Source organism: Sebastes fasciatus, chromosome 22 (assembly GCF_043250625.1).
Source record: "Sebastes fasciatus isolate fSebFas1 chromosome 22, fSebFas1.pri, whole genome shotgun sequence".
NCBI lineage: Eukaryota > Metazoa > Chordata > Actinopteri > Perciformes > Sebastidae > Sebastes > Sebastes fasciatus.
Window position 1 is genome coordinate 5543937 of NC_133816.1, and position 19893 is coordinate 5563829.

Sequence of the window (19893 nt, forward strand, 5' to 3'; positions counted from 1 at the left end):
GCATTGGACTGAAGATTGCTGCTCTGCTGAAAGCATGCTGTCTCTGTTTTGCTAGCAAGCATGGTCCTTATAATTTTGCTAGTGCAAGTGCAAGCCTAACACAACTGTGGGCCATATATCTGATTAATTGAGGGCCATTTTTGCTGAAAATATCTGTGTGCATGTGATTAACGCTTGATATCGGCCGATTATTCGGCTACCAGCTTTTTCCTGCTCCAAACTATCGTTATTATATCGACCTCTAGCCTGAGTGGAATTAGTTTTGCAGTTATTTGGCCATAAATGACAGATTGAAATAAAAAATGTTGACCTGATGATGGTGCTAGAGGAGCAGTTTAAGGATCACCAACATTATTATTCATCATGAGGTGGACATGAATGTATGTATCACATTTCATGGCCAGCCACAAATGTCAGAAGTCATTAGGATCAATTGTCTGGGAACAACGAGTGTCTGTACAAAGTTTCATGGCGATCCATCCATTGTTGAGATATTTCAGTCTGGACCAAACCGACATTGCCATCCATTGTGTCCATCTAAAAACAACCCTGACGTTTAATTGGTTTCATACAACTGAGATGGAAAAGTTGTGAGTTTAGAAGTGAAGTTCTTCACAGTTGATGCCAGGGGTTTAGGACCTCCACAATGCCCCACGGGGTGTATTACGTCACCTGAAATCATATTTGAACCATGTGTGATGACTCAGTTAGCGACCAAAGTGAGTTTAACATGTACAGTAATGGCACTTTGTCCATGCAACACTGTTCTTGGCTTTTTCTCCGAGCATCCATTACGCTGTTTTACACGGCAGTCAATCACAGAACAAGAACGACTGTCAAAGTCCTACTGTGTGTTCTGCATGTTTAAACAATCTGGTGATCATGTTTGATATCTTTTTCTTTAGATTCGCAGCTGTCTCATTAATTTCAGCATTGACACATTCTTGCGATCAGTAGGCTGAATATGATGTTGTTTCATCACAGGGCGATCTGGGTGAAGACGGACCGAAAGGTGATCTAGGAGAGAAGGTATGTACATTCCACTTTACCTTTCCGTCTCTCTGTTTATGTCTTGGAAGCTGCACAGAGGAAGAAACAGAGTCTGGCTGTGGCCGGAAAACATAAAAAAGAGTTAATGTTAGCCATCTGAGAGGAGACCTGTGGAGAGCAGCAGCAGCAGCAGCAGAGGTAGCTGAGGCCAAGTGCCATCAGCTGTAGTCAAGGCTGCACAACAGCACTCATCCTGGCACTTGATGCGTCCTTTGTGCTTAATGTGGACTTAATTGCTATGCTATGCTGACGCTACATTTTCTGGTCGGGTGGCTCCCGCATTAATTTGGGACCATTTATCATCAAGACAGCTTGTCAAGTTTGGATCCATTTCCAACAAAAGGCAGTGAGTGGAGCTCTGTTGGACAGATTGTTCCGAGCTAAAGTAATAAATTCATGTTTCTGTCCAAAAATCTTTTGTTTTCGGGAAATGTTTTTTTGTTGTTTTGTGTGCGAGTACATCGACATCATGTCCAGAGGCAGATTTTGCACCCTATCCAGGACTTTTCACGCTGCCTTTGCTGTTATTATTTTGTTAAAGTAGCATTTATGAAAATAGGTCACAGAGTTATTTGTGCTGGGTGACCTCATGACAAGATTTGGGCCTCTCTACCCGTTTTGAAGCATTTCAGAAACCAAACAATTATGGATTGGAGTAGAAGAATTCTTTTGAAAATGTGGATTCAGCCCACGCAAAAATTGCTCACACTGCTGGGAAAAGATAAAGATGCTTCCCAAAGTTGCCAAAAAATGAAGCACAGTTGCTAAGAACTGAGAGCAAACCCACTGAAAATGCTGCTTTTTGCTAAAAATACTGAGTTAGATATACAAAGAAAATACAACTGATAGACCGGCATCGGACTAGAAGCAGTGTACTCAAAATGTCACTGCCAATTTATTGCTGTTCAGCGGAGAACAACTTTGATAACTTCTCACTTTATGGGCACTCTGGTTTTTTTTAAAAGACTGCCGAACGCGGCTGCCAAAAAAGACACCATTTGAGGGAAACAGATGCAGGATATCATCTGTGGAAAACGAGTGAACAAAAAGGAAAGTGGAGGGCGATAAAACTTTGCAGCTCGAGCACCGCTTTGATCTGCTCTACCTCAACGCAGTAAAAGCGAGAAGAAATGGATTTTTTCGCTGCAGGAGTGAAAAAGAAAGAGTGGAATTGAGTACCGGGGGAATTCAGGCTTCTGTAGCCGGTCACCTGCCATTCATTCTCCAAGAGCATATTCACATATTTCCCAATAAAAAGAGACAGAAGGTAGTGTAAAGACCTGGAAATGGTGAGGATTTTTTTCATTAGTATTGATGGGATTACCTCATCTTCTCAGATCGTCAATGTCAGGATGTAGTAATAGTGACAACATATGGTAGGAATAATTGTTTTTCAATCAAGATATATACATCCAGATGAGTTTAACAGATGTCAGATACACCAAGGATTGATGTTTCAGTGCAAGTAAAAAAAAAATCTTATGCGTGCTCATACACACACACACGGGATCAGCTAGAGGAGAAAACTACATGTCACTCCGCAAAACTGAGCCTCCTGTCATCGGTGTAGTCCGTCTGATCAATTGCTCCACCTGGTATTATTGTTTCACATGGCGGAAGAGGAAACCAGAGAGTAGAGGGGACAGAGGAGGGGAGAGCATCTTCAGTCTTCCCCGCTGAAGATGCCAAAGTTAACAATACACAGCACGCACTGCGGGGGAAATTGTGGTAACACGGGGTGAGAGGTGAGGCAGTGAAAGCTTCGGTATGGTGAGCAGAGAGACCTCAGGGAGCGAAGAGGCGGGGGGAGAAAACGGCAGCGCGAGCAGTCGGACCGGGCCTTGCATGATACAAAGGGAGATTGTTTTGACGGCGGGTGATCTGCGGAGTGTGAAAGAGAATAAATGACAGGACATGTTCGCTCTGTTACGAGAGACAAGTTTAAATCTCTTTCCCTCACATCCTGCAAGACACAATCTGGTACTCCCTGGATCAAGTTTTATGCTTTAGCTGAGAGAACACCCAGAGTATGACACCAATCATTATTGGATGTTCTGTACATTTGTGGTCGAGGAAGTACTCAGATACTTTACTTAAGTAATACAACAGTGTAAAAGTACTCTATTGTAAGTAAAAGTCCTGAATTCCAGATTTTATTAGGTAAAAGTACATACCTACTGTATTGTCAGAAAAATACATTAAAGTATCAAACGTAAAAGTACTCATTATGCATTATAGTATTGAAATATTTAAGTACTTATTACTCATATACCTTTGGGGCTTCATTTTTATAGACGAAAAGGTGCCAAATACAGAAGATATCTGACGTTTGGTTCCCACTTCTAACAAGGCTTGTGAGCCAATAGTATAACAACGTTGGTATCACGTGGTATCTCTGGGTCATCAGCGATCAAGTTTCTAGTTGGTGTGGAAAAAAAACTGACTGACATTAAGTGCCTGGCAACCACTTGTTGTGAAGTAAATGCATGGAACGGGGGAGGGAGAATGCGACATGTAGTGGCTGAATGTTATCAGTGCTATCAATAGCACCTTTTATTGCAAAATTGTTCAAAGGACTAGTTTGACTAGTTTGTCTTGCCGAGAGTTAGATAAGAAGATTGATACTACCGTGAAGCTAACTTCTGTTATGATTTGGTGCTATATAAATAAAGTTGAATTGAATTGAATCGTCATGACTGTGTGGTAAATATAGCTGCTATACAGCTTGTGGTTATGACATGGGGAGTCGTGTACACAATATGCTTGGCGTTCATGTGGTTAAGTCGTGAGATAACCGCGGTCCGGCAACGGCAATGATAACGTTACTGTCGGCATCTAGAAGCCACGGAGGCTAACAATTTAGCAAGCTAGCAAGCGGGAGCATAATGCAGTAACTGAAAAGGCATAATGACAGCAAACACGTCACAACTCGTGAACTTGGAGGTTTCAGAAAATTTCCGCTCTGAGGTCGTGACTACCACAAGAGGGGGGGCGTTCATATGGACTCTTCTCGTGAACACGGCACACACGATTCCATTTGAAGGTAACATAAGTATGAAGACTGGAAACAGGAAAACCTCTAAGTTAGCTCTGTCCAAAAGTAACAAAAATCCACCCCACCAGCACCTCTAAAGCTCATTAAGTAACCCGATAATTCGCTATTTTATGGGTGGTTATTTGTCCAACTATTTCTTGGCCGGGACCAGTGACTTCCTGGAGTATCCACCGGTTGCCTGGCAACTGGCCCTTGCCAGGAAATAATCCGGCACATGACGCCCCGGAAAACAGCAACAATTGTTATTTTTTACACTTCAGTTTTTGTACGAGTTGAACAAAAATACAACGTGTTAATTAGTGAGCTTCAGAGATACTTGCACCGCTAAAGTAGAATATAATCTAAGGTCCTGCATTATTACCTCATCTTTGTGATTGTGTCTTGTCGAGGGGCCCTGTGTAACACTTAATGTCAGTTTATAATGTGCTCACATTGTGCATATTCCTAAATGAAGTTGTGTTTAATCAAACTGCCATAAGGGGCTCAACAACAAGATATTTAACCTGTAAAAGTGCATCATATTTGCTAAGATAATCTAATGTTTTTGGATGTACAGCCTTGATATGAAAAGTCACTAATCAAATAAATGTAGTGGAGAAAAGAGTATAAAGTAGCAGGTATCTTATTTGAGTAAATACACTGCGACTTTCCACCACTCTTTATAGTATACATTCACTGTATATGTACCTGCTGTGTTGCTTTCATAAGCCATCATCAACTGCGACGAGAAATGTTTCCAACATCCTCTGCATGTCCATCTCTGGCCTCATTTAAAACACATCATCACCGCAGTTAAAAGCTTTAGTTCTAAACCATTTACCTCTGATGCTTTCTGCCTAAGTATTTAACTAGGTGTGAAATTAACTGTGACTCTTCTCGTTGAGAAAGTTAAACCTCAGAGATGGGAAGGTTCTTTTAAAGGTTTAAAGAAAACAAACCCAAGCAAACTCTTGAAATGGTTTTGGGAACTTCCAGGCTGAGCTCTTGGCTCCGGCCGGTGTGGCACAGTGGTTGGTATAATTTTTGAATCCCAAGATCCGGTCCAAGCTCTTGTGAACTGGCTGTGTTTCAACTGTTGGCAGGGGCCTTTCTGCCCTGGGAGCCAATCATAATCTGTGTTGCCTCACATATATTCCAACTCACCGACTGAGGTCGATATTCAGCTGAGGCCGCTAAATTTGGTCATCTTTGCTAATGGCCGTAATATGAAGTGGGAGTCATGTTTTCAGGGCTGTGGTGACATTTAATGGTGACATTTGTCACAACTCTGCTCCGGCTTCATTGCTCGCTGATTAATTCTCCCCATCTTATTCGCTCTCTCACCGCGAACAGCTGGAAAACGGCCTGATTTATACATTATGAGATCTTCCTGCTATTATCTTTTAAATGCCAATAAGCAGCGACAGTTCTGGGTGCCTATAATGAAGTAGAGCTGTGGTGACAGCTCTCCGTCCCGCTCTGCTCTGTGGTTAAATCACAGGCTGCAGCCTCACCATGGTAATTGGCCCAATTGGGACATTTCAGCACTCTGTGCCACACCTCAGCTCACCTCCCAACTCCACCACTTTTTCCATCTCATTTGGAATAAACGAGTGAAAACTCTCACTTGGTTCTTGGGCTTGGTGTTAGGTCTGTCATGTTAGAAAACGTCAATGGAGTTTATCAGTTCAGCAGCAGGGGGGGGAGAAGTGTTAATTGCGTGTGGAGCATCCTCTGATACTTGTTTTCACATGGATCGTGGTGGTTTTTTAATTAGAAATGTGTCAACTGCGCTGTAAATTTTCCACAAATTAGCTCCTTATGGTCTCATCCTGCTGAGATTAATTATGGGAAAAAACATCAAGCTTACTTATAGTCCCTCTAGCTTTATTATGAGCTTAAGTAGTTTCTTTTTTCTATAAGTTATAACAATTAAATACAGATGTGAGGCATTCTTACATATCTATCCCTGCCAAAAAACAACAGGTGTAAACCAGCTCTGACTTTGATGTTTGTTTTGTTGAAACAATTACTCAACCAAGACACAAAAAAGTCAGAATAATAGGCCTCTCTCTGGATAAAGTTTCCTGTTTTATTATAATTTTTAGGTCAACCGCAACAAGACATCCATGTTGTTTCTCAAGTATTTGACCAAAAACATTTGACTTCATCATGTAAAATCATGTGAGAGCCTTTCATTCATCTTCCCCCATAAAATATATATAAGAAAATGCCCTTATAAAAAGTGGAATGATAACTTTTAAGATATGGATAGAGGCACACTTCAGTATGCAACAAAGCCCAGCTGTAAACAGTAACAGTTTATTGTCTGCAAAAAAAAAAAAAAGAAATGCCGCAATTAAACATGCCTTGTGTGCTATGCATCGTAATGACTCCCATAAAAAGCTGAGGGCGAGAGGCATTCCTTCAGCAACTTCTGAGCGCAAGGCGTATGTGTAGTGAAACCACAGAGTCCACACCAGAGCTAAAGACCCAGTCTCCTGCTCCCCACTCCCTTTTCCCACCAACCGCCCATAATTACGCTTATTGGCCCCTTGTTTTATGTATGTTTTTACTGTACGCTGCAGTAGTAATGCAGTGCATAGGAAAGGGCCTGGATTCTGACTGTTTGGATGACTTCGCTGGAAAAATGTGAAATAAGTAGCTGTACCTCCTTCCAGTTCAATACCTGAAGGTTTAAATGGTTGCCGTTAGTACAGTATATCTTTCAAGCCCTTTGCTATATATATATGCAGTCGGGGATTTCTTCCATATAGTGTTAGATTTCATGTCATCACCAGTACGCAGCTGCACTCTGACAGTGTAAAAACAATGAAATGATTCCCGGCAATGTAGTTATAAAAACGCCGTCTCAAACTTTTGTTAGAAGGTGCATTCAATCTGAACACTGCTTAGAATAGCAGACAATCCTCTGTCTAATTGGATTTCACAGTTTATCCAGACAACTCAATAAATGCAGCAGTTGTGAAATTATGTTCTGCATTGTTCGGTAAAAATAGGCTTCTTTCATATTTTTTGTAGCTGTAATTGCAAAATGATAATGTCTGTTCCTCTACAAAAAAGCCCCATCCAGTCTTGTAATAACCTCTGTCACTTTTGGATGGTTTTTGTACCTTTCTAATTTTTTTTAATTTTTTATCTTTCTCTTAGGGAGATGCAGGCTCTTCGGCAGCAGGCATCAAGGTGAGAGCTAAACTAATGCTAAATGTCTGTTTCTTGATCCTCATTAGGTGTCAGTTGCACCAACTGTAAGTTACTGTGGAAAATGTAAGTGTCACTAAATTAAAAGGGGTTATTATTAAGGTTAGGTATTGACCTCCAATGGATTAAGGTTAGGTATTGACCTCCAGTGGTTGAAGTTAGGCATTAACCATGAATGGTTGACATTAGACATTGACCACGAATGGCTGAGGTTAGGCATTGACCTTAAATGGTTGACATTAGGCATTGACCACGAATGGTTGAGGTTTGGCATTGACCTTAAATGGTTGACATTAGGCATTGACCACGAATGGCTGAGGTTAAGCATTGACCTTAAATGGTTGACATTAGGCATTGACCACGAATGGTTGAGGTTAGGCATTGACCTTGAATGGTTGACATTAGGCATTGACCACGAATGGCTGAGGTTAGGCATTGACCTTGAATGGTTGACATTAGGCATTGACCACGAATGGCTGAGGTTAGGCATTGACCTCAAATGGTTTAGGTTGGCCTTTGACCTTGAATGGTTAAGGTTGGCCTTTGACCTTGAATAGTTAAGGTTAGGATTGGTCGTTGGGCAGGGATTCTCGCAAGACTTTTTGCAAGTTTTCGCAGTTTGTGGGTTACTATCTATACACGAACCCATTTAGAGTGAAGAGTAAAACAGTAATATGGTCAACATATTGGATCTGATACTTGATCAAAATGCTGTTAAACAGTGATGTGAACCTTTGTGATATTACATCTAAAAATAACGTTAGCGCAAATAGCGTCAGTTCGTGTAAGCTAACTTCAGCTTAATCATCAATTGAAAGTAGCTAGTTGCTCTAAGAACTTAGCAATGGATTTTCAAATAGCTGGTGCAACCCAATCCAGAAATGAAGCAGTTGAAAAGAAAACGTTTTGCATGTATTACAGGGTGAACCTGGAGAGCCTGGACGAAGTGGACACAAGGTAATAATTGCACTTTGCTTCACAGATACATTACAGAAATAGATGTAGCAGTGATGGTACAGCACTGTTTTAATCATATGGACTAACCATAAGGTATATTTTGTTGAATATATAGTGTTTTTTCTAGTGATAAGTGACTATGGGAATAAAATATTTGACTATGCAGTGACTGAAAATTCTCAACATATTCCTTAATTTTTCATCACTGTGAATGAATCCATAGAAAGCTCTTGTCTGTTGTGCAAGATAAAATAGTTTGGATAAGAGCATTCCAAACTCAGTTGAAGTGTAATAAGGATGGTTGTACATGGGGGGGGGGGGCTCACTGAGCAGAACCTGACACTTCAACTTGAACTCGCAGTGCTCCGACTCATTTTACATTTACCTTGGCTTGGTACTTGTTTTGAACCAGCGTAAAGTCCCAGGTATACTAACACCTCTGGATATACTAAATCTTTTGGATGGATTTGCTGCATTTTATTGTTACCTGTACTCAACAGAGTCTTAAACCATCAGGTGTTGGTATGACCTCTCTCTCCCAGCCAGCCTTTATTCTAGTGTTTGACACGCTTTCCAGGGCAATCTGAAGAATATTGCTAAAGAAACAGATGCTGATGACAAACTAATAAACAAGCATGCAGCAGAAGAGGAGCTATTTTCCTGCAAAATAAAAGCCATTACTTGTCCCTTGACCAGACTGCTGCCGAGATTGCACCAGCACCCCATCTAATTACACTTTTTAATCCCAAGTGCTGCGCCCCATTAATTCCCCCGCTCTCTCTTCTCTGTTTGGACAAACTGGTTCCAGACAAACTGAAGGGCTTTTTAGCAAATGTCTTTTTTTTTTCCTGCTGTGCTGCAAAGATGACACTCGTGGCCTAACTAATTTTTTAACTGCTTTATCTTATCTCTCGTTTTGCAGCTGTTCTGCTTGTGCTGACACACTTACAAATTTTCTCATCAAAATGGCCACCATGAGATTGAGTTGTTGTTCCCCGTTAGATATTACCATTGGATGGCAGTCAAGTGTTGGTGAAGTAGCAGTCCACAAGAAAGACCTTTTATTCATTAGTTTTACAATGCTTTCATTAGCCACAATGGAAATTTACAGCCCTCTCTCTGGTCCCCTGAGGGGAGTTACAGTTGATCATTCTCGTGCGGCGCTAATCATTTCTTTTCATATGCCATAAATACAATGGTCTTAGTAGAGCGTTAAATTATCCAGAGTCAGACATTTTGTTTTGAAAGTCTCGCAGACGCCTCACAAGAGACTTGACCTCTGATTTTTTCCACAGTTGAATCAAATGACTTATTCAAACTTGCATATAATGGGAGTTTGGAGTTCTCAACTTGACAATGACCCGACCTTGCTGACGGAGAAATAGGCCAACTCTCGATTTCCAGCGCCCGCCAGACTCTTAACGACCTTGAAGCCACGGCAGCTCTCTCAAGCAGCTTTCGCAACTGTAATCCAAAGTATCTGACAGTTTTTCCTTCCAAGAACCAGAACTTTTCGCACCTGCCCAAAGCAATAAAATCATAAAAATAAAACTCCGTTGCACTTTGTGAGTGTTATAACAAGCACTAATCACGCTGTCAAGCCACGGCTGCATGAGTTGGTTTGAAAGTGCATGTGCAGTACCTCCTGCGAGCAAACGACGGTCAACATACACTTACTGTACGGACAGCAGGCCCACTTTTCAGAATTACAGCAGCTTGATAGCCAGAGAAAACACCAATAGAGAATGAAAGCTAATAGAACCCCAACGAGCCTACAAATGAGGCTTGACTCAGCTTAGCTTGGCTCGGCTGTAACATGTCACACTCTTCCTGTGTAGGGAGAGCCAGGACTTCCAGGGCTGCCTGGACTCCCAGGGATAAAGGTAAATGCTACGCTGTTTTTATCCCCAGTCATCCCCCCCCGGTGTTGTCCCTGTCCATCCTCTCCAGCCCATTCAGAGCAAAACCCAGCCGACCCATCGTCATGCCTCATGCATGACACATTAAGGTCTCTTGCTTTTCCTGCCGTGCGGGGATTTGTACCTCGACTGCAAGCTTCCATCTGCTCGAGTGGCAGACGCACAGTAATACCTGTACATTCAGTGCGGTGAAAAGTAAGGAGCTCAAGCGAACTTGACAAGGCCAAACAGTCGATGCTTTTGATCTGCCAGAAGAAAAATGTCTCATTAAGGTTTGTGAATAGCGTAGAGGTCTATGAATTAATGATTAGAACACTGCATCCCTGGCAACAACTTCAGTCTACTTCCTGGAAGTGGCATCAAGAGACTCGCCGCAAAATGTGTCAAAACTACTGCTCGTTAAGGAGAGGAAGTATTTGATTATTATTATCAAATTAGGCTTTTCTTGGTTTAGTTAAAGCGCTTGCTTGTTTACCGTATCATAAAAACAAACAGCAGATGGTGAAACAAGAGGCACATGATACAACCATTTCAATGTTTCTCAGGATCATTAGCTCGAGATGTAACGTGAATGCAAGGAATGCTCGCACGGGCATGATGAGATGACGTTTGTTGCTGTTTTTTCTCTTTTTTGTGTGCTTGTTATGTGTGCTGGCCTTGTAAAAAAAAAAAAAAAACTTTCATTTGACATTTTATATACTCCTGTTTTTACTTAAGAGGCCTGAATGCTTGATGGATTCTAACAATATTTTGCTAACGTAGCACTCTCGGGTTCTGAGCTCAGCTTGCACTTTGTTCTGCTCCGCATTCTTGGCTGTTTTTATCCAATCAAAAGTTTAAAAGTTTGAGAGGCAAGTGTCCATTACCTCTCCAAAAGGTTTCCAGAGGGCCTCAACTACAAGTAGGTGGGAGCTCCGGTTGCAGATGGTATAGCAGTTAGGGTTATTTCACAATCAAATGTGATGTAAATCAAATCAAGCATCACACCTCATACTGGAAGCTCACTCCTCATAAGTGCAAAAAAAATGCTCCTTCAGAGAGGCTGGTTTTTGCACACACTTGAGCAGAGCGCTTTCTGATGAGTTTCTAACAAGGTCAGTTGTAACGTCTATTAAGGCTCATAAGAGGGAGTCATTAATGTATGTGTAACCAGGGAATAATTAACAAGCCACTGATGATTTGTGTCCGTGTGTGTGATTTGTGCATGTGTCCCTGAGTGTGTGTTCATGTGCATGCCTGTCGTTTTGAATATGTTTGGCCATGCATCTTGTGTTTGTGTTTAAGCGCTCATTAGCAGCGGGTTACACCAAAAATGCCCTGTGGAAAAATAAGTCATATTTGCTGTTTTTTGTTTTTTTTATCAGGGTGAGCCTGGATACCTCGGTCCCCAGGGAGAGCCAGGGCTTCCAGGACTGCCTGGAACTAAGGTGGGTGACTTTCCACAGTAATTACAGTAATCTTATTTATCACAATCTGAGAGTGCATATTTCAGGTCAATGACAACGAGTTGCAGCAACTCTGACAGCTCTTCATCACATCCTGTCGGTGCGATCGTCACCAAGATCAGTAATTTCCTCCGGGTTTATGTTCTCATTATCCATTATTATCACTTTGCCGAGGTGATTAAGCCTCTGTTTTCTTCAAAATGTCACTTGGAAGTGGTCAGAATGAGCTAATCCTCGCCGCTCCCTCTGAGTCGTGACATTATCACACCGTGGAGCCAGCCAGCGGTGATAATCCAGACACACTAGAATTAATGTTAGCCTTGTCCTTTTGCACCAGGCTGTTTGCAGCACATTGATAATCAAGATATATTAGTCTTGCATTGTCATCCGGCATATCTCTGTTGCTCAATCAAATGTCATTGTAGAGCTGAAAAGGAGGAGCAATGCAGCAAATGGGATCTTTTTCCTTACTGTATGTTCAGGTCTGCTCACAGGTTTGAGACAACTAGGGAGGGGGGTTACCCAATTTTTCATTGAATACTGCTGCTTTTTTTTCAAATGAAGAGTCTGCTGTTTTATTTGTGCCATTAAGGTATAATTAATAAGCAATTATTTGAAGAAAAAAAGCCTAATTGACTCAACACTGCTGAATAATGGTTGTGTCCCACTTGGTTTTAAATCTGCAGTATTCTGAATATTTTTAGCATCATTAGGCAAAAGTTCCATAATAATATTTCAGTATATTGTTATTCAAGTGTTTTGAGAGATAACTAGACTTCTGCACCTCCTCATGGCTCTGTTTTCAGGCTTTTAAAAAATCTAGCCCATGACAGGAGACTTTGGCCAATCACAGGTCATTTCAGAGAGAGCGAGAGAGCGTTCCTATTGGCTGTTCATTTAACGGAGGCAGCTGTCAATCACTCGCAGTTTGCTCCGGCTGGTGGGCGGTGCTTGGTGTTTCCTCAACATGATCTCAACTTTCTCATTTTACAGCTAAACAGTACACTACAAGATGATTCTGAAAAACATTTTAGGAGACAAATAGGCATTACAGTAACAGAATATTGATTCATATTTGATCAGCGCTGCCTAGTTTGACCGTTTGATCGGAGTTTGCGTTTGGATTGACAGCGCCTCAGAGACGGCAAGGCTCCAGCTCGGCTCTGATTGGTTGTTTTCCTCCGGTCTGTGAAATCTTGCAGATGCCTTTAGGAGCATCGGAGGACACAGAGGCACATGATTTTTTTTTTCAGTTTACCTGTCTCATGCACTACTGTCACGATATAGTGACCGTTTTATAAAAATTACTTTTTTATATATATATTAGCTCCAATTCTAACCACTGCTGCTCTAAGTATCAGAAATAAGTAACAGAGAGTATGAGACCTTGAGTTACACCACACCCCCCTCTATTGGCTATCTTAAGTCACTTCACAATGAGAGTAAATGCACACAACTATACAGCAAAGGAGTTTCTTTACATATTCAACTGCAGGACGAAAAGGGCTCGATGCAGATGTATGTAACATTTCACCTCGTCAAAGGTCACCGGGAGGCAGAGTGTGCAGACTCAGCATAAATATCTGCGATTCGCCATGCAAATCTGTCGAGTAAGCAAACTCCTGAGAAGGACGGGTAGCTCTTATCGTAGATTCCTCGGTCACGTCGATACTGCATAACATTAAGGAAATTGAAGTTCATGCCTGATGTCAGGCCTTGATCAGCACTCCTCTATGACAAATACAGGTTGCAGGAGAACAGAGGTAACTTGTTGTTTATTCTTTTGTCTGCATAGGGTGAGAGAGGCGACCACGGGCCACAAGGAAAGGGTGAAAGAGGAGAACTTGGACCCTTTGGACCAAAGGTCAGTTATTCAAGTGCACACGTACATGTGTGTGATGAAAACACTAATGGCACATGAAAAAAACTAGATCATTCAGCAGTATGTATTTGAAAGTGTCCTGCTATGCTGTCACCCATAATTCCTAGATTTTTGCTGCCATCTAGAGCCTTGCTGATTTAAGCACACACTATAAAGTTCCCAGAGTTTTAAATGAGAATAAGTAAGAATGCATTCCCAAAGCAAGGTTCTCATTCAATTCATCAAATATTCAGTTGTGTTAACACAGAGAGCTGGCTAAACCATTACAGCCTGTAATAAGTTCAAGGCTTTCCCCGGAGTCTGCGTAAAGTAAACCAAATATAAATGAGTTTACCATTGTTTATGTCTGGCACTGACCCAGCAGGTAGCTTAAGCTCCAGTCTAAACTTAGACGACCCACAGATCTGGTTCACATCCTATTAGAAACCCCCAAAAGTGAAACCCCTCCTTTATCAATGCCAGAGTTCAAATAAACACTTTCTCCATTGCTCGGCAGCTATGGCATATTAAAAGCTGGTTATGTCAGCGGAGCTGCCTGCGTCGCTCTCTCGGGAGGAGTACGAGAGGTTGACGATATTTCCTTTGTGAGATATGCATTTTAAATTGCATTTTTTTATGATGAATTTGGATTGGAACCATAAAGAGAGTTTATGTTTTTCAATTTCATGTTTATATCTCAAGTACTTAGCTTGTCTTTTTTGTGGTGTCCCTCGTGACTCTTTTTGTCATCTGTGTTTTTCTTACTCACGGCAGGGTTCACAAGGAGAGTCCGGTGCACCTGGATTTAAGGGGTCAAAGGTGAGCATGGAAGATATGTTTTCTTTAAATTTGTTGAACACAGCGCCTTCCTTAGCTGATCCTCTAATTAGATTTTGTGATCCAGATCTTGGATTTCCACCATTCAATGTTTTTTCAGTCACGACTGTTATATTCTGTGTAGGGCTGTCAAATTAACGATAATAACGCGTTAACGAAAATTTGTTTTAACGCCATTAATTTCTTTAATGTATTAACGCAACTTGTGATTTTTAGGTTGTAGCCGGCTCAGATTTAAAGCTAGAGTGAAGATACTGGTATCATATAAAACAGAAAGCTTAATGAATCCATTGGTGTCATACTAGTTTGTCGTTTTAGGAGCCGAAATAACGCTTAAAACTGTCATGGCCATTTTCAAAGGGGTCCTTTGACCTCTGAACTCAAGATATGATTGAAAATGGGTTCTATGGGTACCCACGAGTCTCCCCTTTACAGACATGCGCACTTTATGATAATCACATGCAGTTTGGGGCAAGTCATAGTCAAGTCAGCACACTGACACACTGACAGCTGTTGTTGCCTGTTGGGCTGCAGTTTGCCATGTTATGATTTGAACATATGTTTTATGCTAAATGCAGTACCTGTGAGGGTTTCTGGGCAATATGTGTCATTGTTTTGTGTTGTTAATTGATTTCCAATAATACATATATACATACGTTTGCATAAAGCAAGCATATTTGCCCACTCCCATGTTGATAAGAGTATTCAATTCTTGACAAATCTCCCTTTAAGGTAGATTTTGAGCAGATAAAAAATGGGTAATTAATTTGCTATTAATCTTGATTAACTATGGACAATCATGCCATTAAATGTCTTACATCAAGCACTTTATTGAACATGCCATCAAAACCTGCAGACAAATAGATGCACACCTCTGTAGCTGCAGACTTGCAAGTGGAATTCAATGCTGGTGGAGGTTTAGTGTTATTCATAGTAATATGGCTATGATATTATTAATGTTGCTGCACTTGTTCTTGTATCAGGTCTCCAAAATGCAAAATTTTGATTAAAAGTGAAATTTCAACTCCATACTAAGGCCTTAAAATGATGACAAGTGGAAAAAAAGTATATAAGTATAAAGATATATGTGATATAATGATTTGAAAACATATTCCTTTTATGGATTTCCTCAAAGGACGATGAAGTAATTATAATAAGGCCAATTTATTTATAATTTTTGTTTGTCTTGTCTCATTAGGGGGAGACTGGAGATAAAGGAGAAGTGGGAATTTTTGGTCCAAAGGTAAGCAAGGATATTAAAGAAGATAAATGCCTCTATTTTCCCTTTTCCTGGGTGATTTCATCGTGTTTTATGCTGATTAACATTAAAAAATGTAATTTCCCATGACATTCTACACTACATATTGACCAGGGGGCAGCAGTTTAACTTTTGCAGTTCTTAGAAAAGAGTCATACTGGTATTGATTTTAAATGTCTCTGTTATGTATAAATCTGGAATGCAGCAGTATGAAAGAACATGTGTCGTTTCTGAATGTCAATAATGTTCAGGGCCCCCCTGGGCAGAAAGGAGACCAAGGAGCCACTGAAATCATCGACTACAATGGAAACATTCAGGAGGCTTTACAGGTCAGACAAGTCGTTACTTAACTCGCTTCATTTCTGTCATTTTTGTCGCTTCAGAAAGACCTAAATCTGCAAGAGTACACAACACAGTCATTGCTGTGCATAGCTTCATGTTAAATACTTAAACCATACTGAAGATACATACACATATTACATATTTTGCAAAAGAAACGGCTGCAAATTGTGCTGTAATTTGGCATATTTGTATGTTTAAACTCCATTATAAGCTGAATGAATTGGAAGAAGAAGAAAATGTGTTCCTTAAATTAAAGTGCAATCCCCTTCCACTATTCAGGATATGTCCTCTTCAGATAAACATCTGTTCTTTAATAAAGAACTCATTTTGAGGGTGTATCTGTGCCAAAATGTGCTGACACAAAGGTTTCTCTCCTGTATGACATCTGCAATCTTATCTCTCACCTCCTGCCCATTACCACTCCTTTGGCCTACTGCAGAAGATTACCACTATTACAGTAACGGTAATTAGGCTCTGTGTATTCTTTGTATTGTGTCGTCTCCATAAGTGATTCATCTTCGTCCTCGCATGGGCCCAACCCGATCCCACACCCTGGTTTGCACCGCCTTGTTGTATTTGTGCCGCCTCACCCAGCAACCATGTATATAATTTATTTTCCATGCAATATACTTCGTGAATTTGAAATAGAAATTCAAAGTTCAATTCAAAGTTTTGGAAAACTCAACTTGGAAAAGTATAATTTGTTCATCACTCAGTGGCACGTTTTTAGAGCAACCTCATGTATTATGTTGGTTAGCAGGATAGAAAATTAGCATGTTCAGCATCACACATGCTAAACTGAAATTTTCTTGAAAAATCATCACAATTATTTGGATTATGTTGGTTTGCATTTGGGCTGTCACGATATCAGATTCTCACTACACAATTATCGTGTCCAAAATACGATATTATCGCGATATCTATAGAAAATTTGAAAATAATAATAATAATGCTATCAGTCAAATTCATTTTTAACTTTGAATATTGTGTGTTTGTCTCTTTTTTTTGGCAAATAAATTACACTCAAAGTACGAGAGTGCGGAGGTGGAGAAAGAGTCTATACAAAACTATACTATACAACTATACAAAAGCACACAAAAAGACACTAATGGATGGTGAAAAGGCAACTAGATGAACTGGCCTAACATCTCATATTAGTAACATGATATCAATATTTCATTTTTTAAATATCATGGTTATCGTGAATACTGGTATATTGCAACATCCCTAGATAGCATGGTATGAAATTAGCAGGTTAAGTGTCACACATTCTAGCATCAGTCTAGCATTCAAGCTCAGTGTAGCTAAGTAGCTTATATACTTTATTCTCGAGGCAAAAAAAAATTAATTGTTCAAAAATTGTAGAAATTGTTCAAAGGGGACTAGAGGTTAGAAATCCTTCTTTCATTGTGCCTTACTCTGTGAAGGTGGCACTAAAGTTTGAATTCCAGAGTGATAAAAGCAACATTATATAACTGAAATGTTTGTGAAATATCATCCTCGTTCACCAAAACTCAACTTATATTTGAATTTTTCTTTTATTTATCTCTCATTCTGAAGCTACCGCTCTGAGTGCAACAAATCACCGAATCTCATAAATACACAGAATGAATGTCTTCCATCATCCCAAAAATGATTGCTTCAAATTGAATGAAATTAATGTTTTTAATTCCAATGTGATCATGAAAGAAGCAACAAAATATGTAACTCACTCATCTGTTAATGATAGTCATTATTTACCCCTATGTTGTAGCTAACATGTTTTTGACTTTGGCATGTCTCTCAGTTCATAACTGACTGCTAACATTTTTTGTGCTGTTTGCAAGTCATTTCATTGTGATGGTCAGTTCCACTGATGAAATGTAGTTCCTTCAACCAATAAGTCAATCAACCCCAAATCAAAAGTATATTTCCACAGTTGAAAATAGAAATCGAATTGAATCTTCTCCCGTGTCTCTCTTTCTGTTCAGGGTCCTCCTGGACCTCCTGGGCCAATCGGACCAGACGGAATAAAGGTAAACTCTATTTTATGCACTTCTGCTTTAGTAATCCCGCCTACAATGTTGAATGTTTTCTTTACATGTGCAAATCTCAACCAACAAAATCACACTCTCTAACTGTCCGACAATTGCAAAATCAAACACCTGCATTTCTACTGTGTTTGTCTGTTCGTCCTCTCCCAGGGGGATCGTGGTATGCCTGGTCTCCCCGGACTCGATGGTGAAAGAGTGAGTTCATTATGTATAATCATTTATGTATTGGTTAAATTTTGAATTGGTTGATTGATGAGGCTATTAACTGAGGATTATCTCAGAGGAATAAGCAGACCTAATGGAGACTTAAAGGGATAGTTTGGGTGTTTTGAAGTTGGCTTGTATGAGTATTATCTTATCCATAGTAGGTGTATTGCTTGCAGTAGATGACGATCGGCGTGCCTCCAGCATGGAGAAGCAGACAGGAGCAACGGTACCGGAGCAAAGTAATACAGTGCTGTGGACAAGGGCGGCAGAAAAACTAATTTTAGACACATAAACGAAAGGCCCCGTCTACAGCAGTACGTTGCTTTGCTGTGGTGTCGGTACTCCTGTCTGTTTCTCAAAGCTGGGGACACACCGACCGTCATCTACTGCAGGCTAAGTAATACACATGGATAAGAACCTCATACAACACCACTTCAAAAAACACCCGAATATATCCCTTTAAGACCTTTTCTACATCTTAGTGTTTATTACTATGTACAAAATATATTTGCGTAAATATCCACAGGGTGAATAATTGAAATTTTTGCTTTTAATTCTCTGTGTTTGCATGTTTGCCCTTCCCTCTCAGGGCTACAAAGGTTCCAAAGGAGACATGGGAATGCCTGGAGCTTCAGGGGACAAAGGAACAACTGGTTTACCCGGCTTACCTGTAAGAATCGACACATTTCATCTATTTCCTAAGACTAAGCCTCTGAAAAATCTTTGTTTTATGGTCGTCAGAACCATTTTATCAGATAGAAACCACACATGTCTCATGAAGCTTTTGTTCCATAGGGTAACAATGGCGGAAAAGGGGATAAGGGAGATTCAGGTCTAACTGGTCCTCAAGGTTCATCAGTAAGTCACATTAAAGATTATGACTCGCCATAAACATACTCAAGTATTAAAGATGCTGTTCATTGCAAACTTGTTACGTGTTGTACTTTTAATGTGTACTGCAGTCAGAATATATTATTGTAGAATCATGATTTGGTGATAAAATATCTATATTTAATATTCGCAGATCATCGGCAGTCCAGGAGCATCAGGGCCCCACGGACCCCCAGGACCCATGGTGAGTGTTTCTAAAAAAAAAAAAATGTAAATCACTGTACTTAGGAATAAAACTTAATTAATCACAAAATATAAAACTACAAACTTGGATTCAATACATGCCATCCATGACCACACTCATAAAATGTTAGTACAGCAATCTGAATAACTGATTGTAATGTAATGAGGTGCTTTATAATGTGTCAACACATAAAACCTCTCTCCTTCATAGGAACATGTCACACCCATTTACTGAATAGTCAAAAACACATAGCTGTGGTTACAGATCCACTGATCACTTTAAGCCAAACAAAAACATGTACGGACAGCGATGCGTGCAACAAGTCCAAGCTCTGGTTAAACTAACACGTTATACATTTCCCTTTGCACACTAACCACAGGTAACTTCTTCTTGCTAAAACCTAAAACTCAGAATATGTCTGGTATTAACACTCTGTTAACTTCTGGGGGTGGTCAGTAAAAGACACATTCTCCACCCAACAAACTGGTGCCGTCAGTTTCTGATTGCGTCTTCCAGCTAAATGCTGCAGTATACCAGTTTGTCCTCTGTGTAATTCCACAGCAGTGTTTGCTTGTATAAAGTCACCTAGGAACCAAAGAAAACACTGAGGGCTGAGGACTTGGCAATGCTTGGCTGTGGGAAACTTCACAGCA

The 19893-nt window shown here is 40.4% G+C and overlaps 1 protein-coding gene across 1 annotated transcript in view; it reads left to right on the plus strand.

Annotated features, from left to right (window-relative positions):
- Positions 1–19893, plus strand: part of col25a1 (collagen type XXV alpha 1 chain) — a 178312-nt gene that overhangs the window by 144056 nt on the left and 14363 nt on the right. The window contains exons 14-28 of the mRNA XM_074624605.1: positions 985–1029; positions 7256–7288; positions 8228–8263; positions 10102–10146; positions 11547–11609; positions 13423–13491; positions 14263–14307; positions 15524–15568; positions 15835–15912; positions 16365–16388; positions 17896–17940; positions 18109–18153; positions 18755–18835; positions 18961–19023; positions 19190–19240. Of these exons, the coding sequence (XP_074480706.1) occupies positions 985–1029; positions 7256–7288; positions 8228–8263; positions 10102–10146; positions 11547–11609; positions 13423–13491; positions 14263–14307; positions 15524–15568; positions 15835–15912; positions 16365–16388; positions 17896–17940; positions 18109–18153; positions 18755–18835; positions 18961–19023; positions 19190–19240 (768 nt within the window). The remainder of the gene's footprint in view (positions 1–984; positions 1030–7255; positions 7289–8227; positions 8264–10101; positions 10147–11546; positions 11610–13422; positions 13492–14262; positions 14308–15523; positions 15569–15834; positions 15913–16364; positions 16389–17895; positions 17941–18108; positions 18154–18754; positions 18836–18960; positions 19024–19189; positions 19241–19893) is intronic.